Source organism: Mustela putorius, unplaced genomic scaffold, assembly GCF_011764305.1.
Source record: "Mustela putorius furo isolate JIRA1106 unplaced genomic scaffold, ASM1176430v1.1 tig00000083_pilon_pilon_pilon, whole genome shotgun sequence".
In the NCBI taxonomy this organism is placed as follows: domain Eukaryota; kingdom Metazoa; phylum Chordata; class Mammalia; order Carnivora; family Mustelidae; genus Mustela; species Mustela putorius.
The window spans coordinates 43,558,676-43,571,018 of NW_025421273.1; the positions used below are offsets into that span (position 1 = coordinate 43,558,676).

The window sequence follows — 12,343 nt, forward strand, 5'->3', positions numbered from 1 at the left end:
TCCCTGACAGCTCCAGAGGTGACATTTACATCAATAAAGATGGCACCATCCCTCTGGCTCAGGGTGACCGAGCACATTACAAAGTAAGGTAGAGACTCTTGTTTCTCCCTACCGAAGGTCAATAAGGAAGCATGTGGCCCCTGTTGCTACTGGCAGGCATTCTGTGACCACAAAGGGAGCCCACTTTGGAGCGAAGCTGATGGCTGAAGAAAGAAAGTAGGTCTTTGATGATATTGTTTTTGGTTTGTGTGGTTTTTTTTTAAAGATTTTATTTATTTATTTGACAGAGAGATCACAAGTAGGCAGAGAGGCAGGCAGAAAGGGAAGGGGAAGCAGGCCCCCTGCTGAGCAGAGAGCCTGATGTGAGGCTCGATCCTGGGACCTTGAGATCATGATCTCAGCGGAAGGTAGAGGCTTAACCCACTGAGCAACCCAGGCGCCCCCTCTGGTGATGTTGTTTAAAAATCCAAACACTAATCCTACTTCTCTGGATATCCTAATGTGTGAACCAATAGAGCCACTTGTTTAAACCAAGCAGAGCTGATCACTGTTACTTGCAAGAGAAAGTATGTGAACTGGAAGGGAAAGTTCAAAGTTTTTAGGAATCTTCAGGGAGATGCCATTTATTTATTGTGACACATTACAGGAGGTGCTGGTGGAGGCTGGTCAATTTTCTACTCGAAATTAGTATGTTTTCTTGTTTACTCCTTAGGGCAGTGGGCCTACTAGCCAAGAACTGCTGAGCTATGATGAAATAAGGTTTTGGGGCTGTCATCTTAAATTTCTGTCCCTTTCGATGGCTTCTAGGCCAGGTTATTAAGTTGGATTTCTTTAGCTGCAAATGTTGAGGAAGTTGCTCTCTGATATGAAAGTAATAAAACTATACCTAGAAAGTAAGAAAAAATACCAAGAAGAAAGCATCTTACCAGGATAACATACACGCTATTTTATGGATACCTTCTTCTCCAAAAGAAACAAAGAAAAAAAAAATTTAAGGCTTTTTATATAGAGCTAATGATGCCTTCTTTCTTAATGTCAGCATGGCTATGTATCTAAATGTTCCTTTCCTAAACAAACCAAAGCACTGACCAATTATCATTCCACATTTGCTTTCTCCCACGTAAAGAGTTAGTTTAACTCAACTTCTAATATTAGCAATACAAGACTGTGGAAAAAAAGAAGTTATTTTAGGAATTCCACATGGTGAAGATTGGAGAAGGGAATCAGTGGGATAATTTGGTGTTCAACAAGTGAATTCACCATGTAAATATCTTTAAGGAAGTAATATCCAAGACAAATAGAAAAGAAAAAATATAAATACCCATTCTCCAAACGATTAAAAGGAATCCTTCCATGAAGTTTCTGTTAAAGACAGCACCAAAAACTCCCTGTTGGGTCACTTTATTTATCATGTTTTTTTATCTAGAAGGTTCTAAAAATGGTAGTTATCAGGACTATCAAGGTTTGCTAACATGAATGATCCTATTTCTCCTTCATCAGTTCAGTTGACCTATTATGCAGAAATGGAAGAGTTTAAGAGAAATTGGATGGGAAAACAAGAGGAAAAAGGGTTTTCACCAGACAGGCTCAGGTCCTCTATTGTATTTAACAGCTAAGAAAGAAGGGGAGAAACTGAAGTAGAGGGAAAAACATTTGAACTAGTGAGCTAGTGAGAGAATTTAGGAAGCTGAAGGGACTAACTGTGAGGAACTGGGGAGTGGAAGACTGAGATTTGAGAATACTGCTGTGGTTTCTTACAAACTGGATTTTTTTTTTTTTATATTAAGAAAGACTGGAATGTGAGTGAAGATTGGAATGTGTTTTAAAATTCTCTTTGGGCTACAGGTCTGTGCTTTTCTATGTAACTCCTTGAAGACTAAGCTATTTGGCGTTGCAAGATTTATAAGGACTCCACGGCAAGATCTTACTCCATGAGTTAAATCTTCCTTTTGCTAATTCTGGTATTTCAGTCAAAACAAACTCCTCCCATTTCCAGGCCATACCCCTCCCTTATCCAAATGAATTTCTAATCCACAACACTTACATTATGAGGACTGGTTGGCTTGCCCGTTAGGTTGGATCCTCTTAGATTAGGAGGTCTCAGTAGAAACAAGATCACTGCAATAACCATCCAGGCCATCAAGATCATGGTAATACTGATGCCATTATCACCAGAGGGCCCTGGTACTAAAGACAAACAAAAAATATATTTGAAAAAAAAACTGTAGCATGGTTATAACGTTGTTAGATAATATAAAAAGAAATTCCAATATTTAAATGCCAATTTCAAAAATTGTATCAATTTAAAAGTTGTATAAATAACTTTAAGAAGTGCAATTATGAAATACATCTTCAACTTCCCTTTCTTCTTGTGAGAATACTAAATGGTTAATGGTATAAAACAGTCATAGGACAAAATCTATATTACATAAGGATTTTAATAGTCTAGTGGTTCTTAATATTTTGGTGTGATAGAATTCTTTGAGCATTTAGAAAAATTACGGATTCTTTCTACTCTAAGAACTCATGTATACACACTCAATTTTGCATATAATTTGGAAGGTTCATAAATGCACAAAGCCACCAATCCCTAGACACGTTGAGATCTATAAAACCCAGATTAAGACCACCTGATGTACAGTAAAAACACTCTACTTCAGGACGGGAGAATTCTGCATTTTTTTTTTTTAAAGATTTTATTTATTAATTTGACAGAGAGAAATCACAAGTAGACAGAGAGGCAGCCAGAGAGAGAGAGAGGGAAGCAGGCTCTCTGCCGAGCAGAGAGCCCGATGCGGGACTCGATCCCAGGACTCTGAGATCATGACCTGAGCCGAAGGCAGCGGCTTAACCCACTGAGCCACCCAGGCGCCCCAGAATTCTGCATTTTAATTACAGAAGCAGCATGAAAAAATAACAGTATAAGGAAAAGGGATTATCTGGGCTGTATAATATATAAATGAATTTCATGATATTCTCAAACAAAGAGTAATAATTTGGCCTTCTTTTTTGCAAAAAGAAGTTAGATTCAGATCTAGATATTCTAAAGTCTATGTATTTATCAAAAGAAAATTGTCAGGGCTGTGTGTGTTGGTCTCTCCCAGCTGCCTGAGGCAGCCATATCTTATTTAATCCATTATAACAAGTACCTAGCCTAGTGCTTGGCCCACAGTATGAGCTTAACAAGTTTCTGATAAATAAACTTATCGTTGAGGTACATTAGAGAACTCAGTTGCCAAAAATGAAAATTAAAGATTAGATTTCTAAAGAAAAACAGTGTATCTACATGGTTACTCAAATAGTTCACCAGGACTGTAACTGTTTAGTTTAGTTTCCCCGCCTGGAGAAAAAGAAGAAATCCAGACAAGACGTTGAAACTAAGCTGAAGCACGAAACTGGGGTACATGGGCCCAGGTCTCACTCCCAAGCAAGGGAAGGGATGGGTGGCCTTACTGAGGCCGAGGGTTAGTGACCAAAAGGAACAACAGTCAAGCAATTGCTCCGCTGGCCCAGGCTGGAGAGGAATGTGGCCTCTTGTCCAAGCCCCCATCACTTCCCCAGAAACAGAAAATAACAGGATTCCAGGTCACCAAAACTGTGTTATCACACAATGCATTAGTATTTTTTTCCTCTGTATCATACCCATTCCTTTCTTTGTTCTCTCCAACTATATTAAACGTGCCTCCCTCGTAACTAAGACAATTTCTCCACTTGGCTTTAGATCACATCTCTCTTGCAGAGATCTTATCCATTACCTACTCTCTTATGTATTCAACACCGCTCCCCGTTGCAGCCATCCTGTAAATCACTTAAACACATCAACTTTCCCTACTTGGGGGGAAACAAATCCCTCCCTCAAACCCTTTCCTTGCCCAGCTATCAAAGCTAACATCTTAAGAAATGACTACATTTCACTACCTCCCATTCACCCCTTCAGGTGGGTACCCACCTCCATCCTGGAAACAGCTCTTCAAAAGGTCGCCTATACCTCTCCATGCTTCTAAGTCTCATGGATAATTATAGAGCTCATTTTCCAGGACCATTCTCTCCTTTTTAAAACACTTTCTTCCTTTGTCTTGCCTGACTACTGCCTAATTTTCTTTCTTACACTTACGACTCCATATATGCTTATTCTCCTCTTCCTGGCTTTTATTTATTTATTTTTATTATTATTTTTAAAGATTTTATTTATTTGACACAGAGAGAGAGAATAAGTAGGGGGAGCAGCAGGCAGAGGGAGAGGGAAAAGCAGAGTCCCCGCTGAGCAGGGCGCCGGATGCGGGGCTTGATCCCATAACCCTGAGATCATGATCTTTCATGATTAGAGATACTAGGTATCTGAACTGACTTGGACTTGCTGAAATATTCAGAAACAAAGATGAATGGAATCACTGAAGGCTTTCTGTGATTATCTGCAGTCCCTATGACAAGACACTTCATCAAGTCTCAAAACGGGTATGCTACTCAAATTCCTTCAGACTACATACATGCAGTGAAAACAAACAACTATAAGGAACAGCTTTTAAAAAAACCTTTTTTAAAAAAGTTTTAGTTTTATTTAAGTAACGTCTACATCCACCATGGGGCTTGAAAGTCACTATCCGGAAATTAAGAGTTACACGCTCTTCTGACTGATCCAGCCAGGAGCCCGAAGGAGCAGCTATTTTAAAGTCAGTAAAGAGAGGTGGATAGGCTCTGGCCACTGTGTGTGTGTGTTTTTGTTTGTTTTTTCTTTTAAAGATTTTATTTATTTATTTGACAGAAAGAGATCACAAGTAGGCAGAGAGAGAGCAAGGGAAACAGGCCCCCTGCTGAGCAGAGAGCCTGATGCGGGACTCAATCCCAGGACCCCGAGATCATGACCTGAGCGGAAGGCAGCGGCTTAACCCACTGAGCCACCCAGGTGCCCTGTTTGGCTTTTTTTTCTAAGTGAGTTTTCTTTTTTTGAGATTATTTATTTATTTGAGAGAGAGAGAGAGAGATCACAAGTAGGCAGAGAGAGGAGGAAGGAGGCCCCTCACTGAGCAGAGAGCCCGATGAGGGGCTCAATCCCAGGACCCTGATCTCATGACCTGAGCCGAAGGCAGAGGCTTAAGCCACTGAGCCACCCAGGCGCCCCACCACTGTGGTTTTTAGTGTGATAACTTTTTGGCACTTACAAATATCAGGGGCACAATCACATGGGAGTTACAAAATCTGTTTCCTTACTGTCTAGAAACTTTGTCTTAAGAGAGTAAATGCTTTTTATTCTAGGTCTGGAAAGACATGAAATAAAAAAATGTAAAAGGACTCTACATGAAAGTACAGCATTCTATTTTGCTTAAAGTTTAAGTCTTTAGTTACAAGCAAATGTATTACACATAGCTTACAAAGGGAATAGTCACAATAAAGCCATTAACTTAGCTGGATACCAGGAAGATGAAAGAGTAGAGAGGGAGGCTCTAAGAGCTGGTGGATCCCAAAGGATTATTTCTATAAATTGATACAGGTTTCCAGTGGAAAAGTAGAAAAAGAACAAGAGTGAATGTGGCACAGTAGCACCAGAAGGTTTTCACTCCATAATTTTGGGGTTGTAGAGAATAATTACATTATCTCCAGCACAGCTACCTGTTTTCAAGTTGATTTACTCCAGAATCACGTTAGAGGTTGAGCCGGTTTCCATATAACGCTTTATCTGAAAGGCAGTCTTTTGGAAGAGCGAGCAGACTTGCTCTGTACTGCTCTAGACAGCAAAACTATAGGTGAACACCACAATGAAGCGGAGGTTAGCTCAATATAAAGAATCATGCGGCAACTGAATCTGCTAACACATTGCAGCTAAATTCTGCTACCACACAAAGTCATGAGCTCCATATTCAATTAAATCATCTCAAATACATGCAATATGATACCATGGCAGGCACAATGGGTACTGTGATCTAATAAGAAATACAGATTTGGTTTTCATTCCAGTTCCTGGCAAAGAAATCCTAAAACCCTTGGAATTTCCCGAGAGACAGGAGAGAAATGTCATTTGTTGTTACTAATAATAAACTTGAGTCTACGCTAATGAGGTGACCTTGATGGGCCTCTTGAGAGCTTCAGGATGGGGTCTGCTTGCCAGAGTTGGACCATATAGTTAGAAAGCTGGAACTTTCAGCTCTACTCCCTAACCTCCAGAGAGGAGAGGGGCCGGAGATCGAGTTAATCACCAATGACCAATGATTTAGGCATTCACATCTACAGAATGGAATCTCCATAAAAACTCTGAACAGTGGGGTTCAGAGAGCTTCCTAATTGGTGAATACTTAGAAAATATTGGAGTACTGGGAAAGTGGCATACCCAGAGTAAACAGGGAAACTCTGCACCCCTCCGCCACATACCTTGCCCTGTACAACCCTTCTGTCTGATTGTTCTTTAGTTGTACCCTTTATGATACACTCGTAACGTAAGTAAACTGTTTTCCTGAGTTCTGTGAGCCATTCTAGCAAATTACTGAAATTGAGAAGGGACTGTGGGGACTCTTAATTAATATGTATTTTATGAAAACAGCAAAAACTCACTGGAGAAAATTTAGAATACAAAGAAAAGTAATTCTATCGCCCACAGGAAACAACTGCATAAACTGTTTAAAAATACGGCTTTCAGACAGGATTTCCACCAAATGCTGAAGGAAGCAGTAGAGAAAAACTGGCCAATGTAACTAAATTGATACTTAAGGTCTAAAGTTTTGTCTTTATATGTAGATTAAGAAATAAAATCTCACTCAAAGAAATAAAGAGTTTATTTGGTTTAAGGGGCGGCTGGCTCGAGCATGGTAAATACCACAAATGTAATACATACTTGTTTTTCCATAAGGAGTTCAATAAGATTATTTTCAACTAGAAGAACAGGTTTTAACTTAACCTGCTAGGGAAAAATTTTGAGCTGCTTGTCGGAGGGCATAGTGTAGATTAATGAATGCTACTGAAAAAATACCACAAAGAGATCAAGACTGGAGGAATCACCACCCAGTATCCCAACAATCTAACACAAAGTCCGCACATGACCATTACCTTCTTGTTAAGAGGCTGCACCAGTGGACAATGATCTGACAAAATTTCTACTTTGGGTGAAGCACTGTACTAGCTCCTATTTCTCTAAGTTGTTGTATTTACAGAATTTAATGGGCCATCTGGTTTACACAGCAGTAACAATAATTAATAATGCAATTGAAGTCCTTCTATAATAGCACTTGCTGTATTTAGTGTCAGATACAAAATAAAGTGGAGCTCAGCTTCAAGGATAGTAAGTATAAGCAACTAGCCTATTAATAAATGCGATTTGGTATTATGCCAAAAGCCTTAAAATTTACATAAAATGTAGGAGGGGGAGTTAAAATGTGGGGATTTATTGGGATCACACTTTAGTTGTTATCAACTTAAAATAGACTCTTCTAAGCTGTTTTATGTAAGTATCATGGTAACCACAAAACAAAAGCCTATAGTAAATACACAGAAGATAAAGAGAAAGAAATATAAGCATAACACTAAAGAAAGTCCTCAAACCACAAAGGAAGAAAGCAAGAGAAGAAAGGAACAGAAAGGAACTATAAAAACAGCCAGAAAATAATGAACACAATGGCAAGTATATATACCCATCACTAATTATTTTAACTGTAAGCAAACTAAATTCTCCAATCAAAAGACAGAGTGGTGGGGTGCCTGGCTGGCTCTGTCAGCATGTGACTTTTTATCTCAGGGTCATGAATTCAAGCCCCATGTTGGGTGCAGAGCTTACTTGGAGGGAGAAAAAAAAAAAAAGCAGAGTGGCTGATGGATTAAAAAAACAAGACCTATCTATATGCTGCCTATAAGAGACTCACTTCAAATGTAATGACATACACAGACTGAAAGTGAAGGCACAGAAAAAGATATTCCATGCAAACAGAAACCAAAAGAAAGCTGGAGTAGCTATACTCATATCAGATAAAATCAATTTTAATACAAAGACTGTAAGAGACAAATAAGGGCATTACATAACGAAGGGGTAAATCCAGTAGGAGGATATGACATTTGCAAATATTTATAGGAACACCTAATATATAAAGGAAATATTAACAGACCTAAATGGAGAAACAGACAGCAATACAGTAATAGTAGAAGACTTTAATACCTCACTTATATCAGTGGACAGATCACCTAGACAGGAAATCAATATGGAAACATCAGCCTTAAATGACACATCAGACTAGATGGACTTAACTGTATACACAGAACATTCCAGCCAAAACCAACACAATACACATTCTTCCCAAATGTACACAGAACATTCTCTAGAACAAATCAGATGCTGACCACACTGAAATCATACTAAGGATCTTTTCCGACCACAGCAACATAAAACTAGAAGTCAACTATACAAAGAAAGTTGGAAAATTCACCAATATGTAGAGATTAAACACACTACTGAACAGCCAGTAGATTAAAGAAAAACAAAATTTTTTAAAGACAGTATTCACCCACTTTTATTTTATTTATTTATTATTTTTAAAATTAGGCTCCAAACCCAACATGGGACTTGAACTCAGGACCCTAAGATCAAAAGTTACATGCTCTACTGACTGAACCAGCTAGGTGCCCCAGAAAAAATTTTTCATAGAATCCGAAAATATCCCAAATCAAACAAACATGGAAATATAACACCCAAATTTAGGGGATGCAGCAGAAGCAGTTCTAAGTGGGAAGGTCAGAGTGATAACGTTCTAAGTTCTAAGTGGGAAGGTCAGAGTGATAAATGTCTGCCTCAAGAAATAAGGAAAGTCTAATTTTAAACCCCAAAAGAAAAAAAGAACAAATGAAGCCCAAAGTCAGTAGATATAAGGAAATACCAAAGACTAGAGTAGAAATAAATGATACATAAATTAAAAAGTTAACAGAAAAGATCAATACTGAGTCTCTGAAAAGATAAACAAAACTGACAAACCTTTAGTCAGACTAACCAGGAAAAAGAGGGACAGGACTCAGCTAAAATCAGAAATGAAAAAGGAGATGTTACAACTGACAGTACAGAAATATAAAGGATGAAAACAGACTAGTATGAATCATCATATACCATATTCTTGATATATAATCATATACTAAGAAATGAATAAATTCCTAGAAACATGTAGCCACCAACAGAAAATCTGAACAGACTGATAACTAGTAAGGAGAAGAATCAGTAATGAAAAACCTCCCAACAAACCAAAGTCCAGGACCAGATGGCTTTACTGATGAGTTCTACCAAACATTTTTTTTTTTTAAGATATTATTTATTTATTTGGCAGAGAGCGCTAGAGAGCATAAGCAGGCAGAGCAGCAGAGGGAAAGGGAGAACGCTCCTCAGCAGAGGGAAAGGGAGAACGCTCCTCACCGAGGAGGGAGCCCGATGCAGGGCTTGATCACAGGACCCTGGGATCATGACCTGAGCCGAACGTAGACGCTTCACCAACTAAGTCACCCAGGTGCCCCAAACTAAAAGACTTCTGCACAGCAAAGAAAGCAATCAACAAAATAAAAAGGTAACCTACTGAATACAAGAAAATATCTGCTCTTTAAAAAAAAGATGGGGGTGCCTGGGTGGTACAGTCAGTTAAGCATTCAGCTCAGGTTGAGATCTCAGGGTCCTGAGATCGAGCCCTGCATCGGGTTCCACGCTCAGCACAGCATCTGCTTTGGACTCTCTCCCTTTCTCTCTGCTCCTTCCCACTGAGCACATGCTCAATGACTAAAATAAATCTTTTTTAAAAAAAATATTTTATTTATTTATTTGACAGAGAGAGAGAGAGATCACAAGTAGGCAGAGAGGCAGGCAGAGAGAGAGGAGGAAGCAGGCTCCCTGCCGAGCAGAGAGCCCAATGCAGGGCTTGATCCCAGGACCCTGGATCATGACCTGAGCCGAAGGCAGAGGCTTAACCTACTGAACCACCAAGGCGCCCCTAAAATAAATCTTAAAAAAAAAAAGGAGAGAATATTTGCAAATCATATAAATATTCAAATATTTGAATATTTTTTGTGTTAATATTCAAAATATATAAAGAACCTATATAGCTCAATAGCAAAAAACAATCCGATTAAAAAATCGGATTAAAAAAATTGAACAGGCATTTTCCCAAAGACGATGCAGATGGCCAACAGATCAAAATCACTAGTCATCAGGAAATGCAAACAAAAGCATAATGAGGTATCATCTTATGCCTGTTAGAAAGTCTATCACCCAAAAGACAGGAAATAAGTGTTGGTGAGGCTATAGAGAAAAAGAGCCCTTGTGCACTGTGGGTAGGAAGGTAAACTGGTGCAGCCATTATGAAAGACAGTATGTAGTTTTCTCAAAAAATTTAAACAAGAACTACCATTATATGATCCAGCAATTCTACTTCTTGGTTTTTTACAAGGAAAATGAAAACATTAATTCAAAAAGATATATGCACACCCATGTTCAATGCAGCACTATTTACAAGAGTTAAGAGCTGGAAACAATCAAGTGTCCATCAAGGAATGAATGGATAAAGAAGGTGCAGTGTACATATACAAGAGAATATTTTTCAGCCACAAAAACAATGAAATTTTGACATTGTGACAACATGGATGGATGTGAAATAAGAAAGACAGAGAAAGACAAATGCCGTATTATCTCACTTATATGTGGAATCTAACAAAACAAAACAAGCTCATAGACACAAAGAAACTACTGGTGATTGCCATAGGGAGGTGAAGGGTAGGAGAAAGTGAAGTGGAAGAAGAAGGTAAAAAAAACAACTTAAAAATGTGCATACAAAGGATGCTTGTTCAACTATCATTTGTAATAGCAAAAAATATAAGAGCAGCCTAAAATTTCAATGAAAGGAAATAATTTAAACACTGGTATATCCCCGGGCGCTTGGGTGGCTAAGTCAGTTAAGCATCCAACTCCTGATTTCGGCTCAGGTCATGAGGTCACAGTCATGAGCTAAAGGTCCAAGTCTGGTACCACACTCAGCAGGGAGTCTGCTTGAGATTTTCTAGCCCTCTCCCTCTGACCCCTCCCCTGCTTGCATGAATAAGCTTGTGTTCTAAAATAAATTTTTTTTTAAACAATTTTTTTTTTTTTAAACAAACAAAGAGGGGCGCCTGGGTGGCTCAGTGGGTTAAAGCCTCTGCCTTTGGCTCAAGTCATGATCCCGGCGTCCTGGGATCGAGCCCCACATCAGGCTCTCTGCTCAGCAAGGAGCCTGCTTCTACCTCGCTCTCTGCCCGCCTCTCTGCCTAATTGTGATCTCTGCCTGCCAGATAAATAAATAAAATCTTTAAACAAACAAACATACAAACACTGGTGTATCCCCATAAAGTATTATTATTTAGTCAGTTACTATTTTTTAAGATAGTAAAATATATACTGATATGTTTACAGTAGTGAAAAACAACACACACAAAGTGATTCCATTTTCCTAAGTGTTTTAAAATTAATTGTACCAGGTTTCAGACTCCCATTAATGTCACACTTCCGTTCTTAGTCAAATTATTATGCCCTACGACAGAACTGGCTTAAATGTTAGTTATTAGTTCCCCTCAAGTCATCTGTATCCTGAAAAAAAAAAAGATGCCTCACCTAATAGCCAGTCTAGGGGCACTGGGTGGCTCAGTCGGTTGAGCCTTCAACTCTGGGTTTTAGCTTCCATGGGTTGTGAGATAGAGCCTCAAGTTGGCTCCGTGCTCAGTGGGGAATTTTCCTTTCCTTTCTCTCTCCCTCTGCCCCTCCCCCTATTTGTGTGCACCCTCTCTCTCTAAAATAAATCTTAAAAAAAAAAAAAAAAAGTAGTCACCAAGTCTCTCAGCTATATTCACAATGCAGGATCCATCTTCCTGCTCACATTCTCACTTTGTATATCAACACTGCCATAAAGCTACACTGAGAAACCTTCCAACTGCCTAAGCTCTCTTGAAAATGCCAATGTCAGAACCAAAAGGCCCCAAGTTTCCAAACCATAGGTAAGAATGGCTTCCTCCCTTCATTCAGAGGTTCCCAAAGCTGCCAATAGATGTAAAAAGATTATAGAGAAAGGGTGAGGGGTTTGTGCTAGTAGCCTTGATGGTCCGGTAGGACCAGCCAAAAGTGCGCTGTTACACATATGTTTGCAAGAAGAAGGTCTGAAAAGTTTTGCACCAAGTTGTCAATAATGGTTATCTTTTAGTATTCTGGAAGTCTTATCTATGATTTTAAAATTTTCTTCAATGATCAGAGTTTGTTTTCGAGGCAAAAAAAAATTTTAATTAAAAAACTAAATATTTATGTAGGAAATACATTACTGAGAACCATTTCCTTAAACAGTAAACTGTAAGAAAAATTTCTGACAAATATTCACAG

The 12,343-nt window shown here is 38.8% G+C and overlaps 1 protein-coding gene across 4 annotated transcripts in view; it reads right to left on the reverse strand.

Annotated features, from left to right (window-relative positions):
- Window positions 1-12,343, reverse strand: part of SMIM14 (small integral membrane protein 14) — a 76,055-nt gene that overhangs the window by 8,754 nt on the left and 54,958 nt on the right. For all 4 annotated transcript variants that reach the window (XM_045076643.1, XM_045076652.1, XM_045076654.1 and 1 more), the window contains exon 4: window positions 2,045-2,187. In XM_045076643.1, coding sequence (XP_044932578.1) covers window positions 2,045-2,187 — 143 coding nt within the window. The remainder of the gene's footprint in view (window positions 1-2,044; window positions 2,188-12,343) is intronic.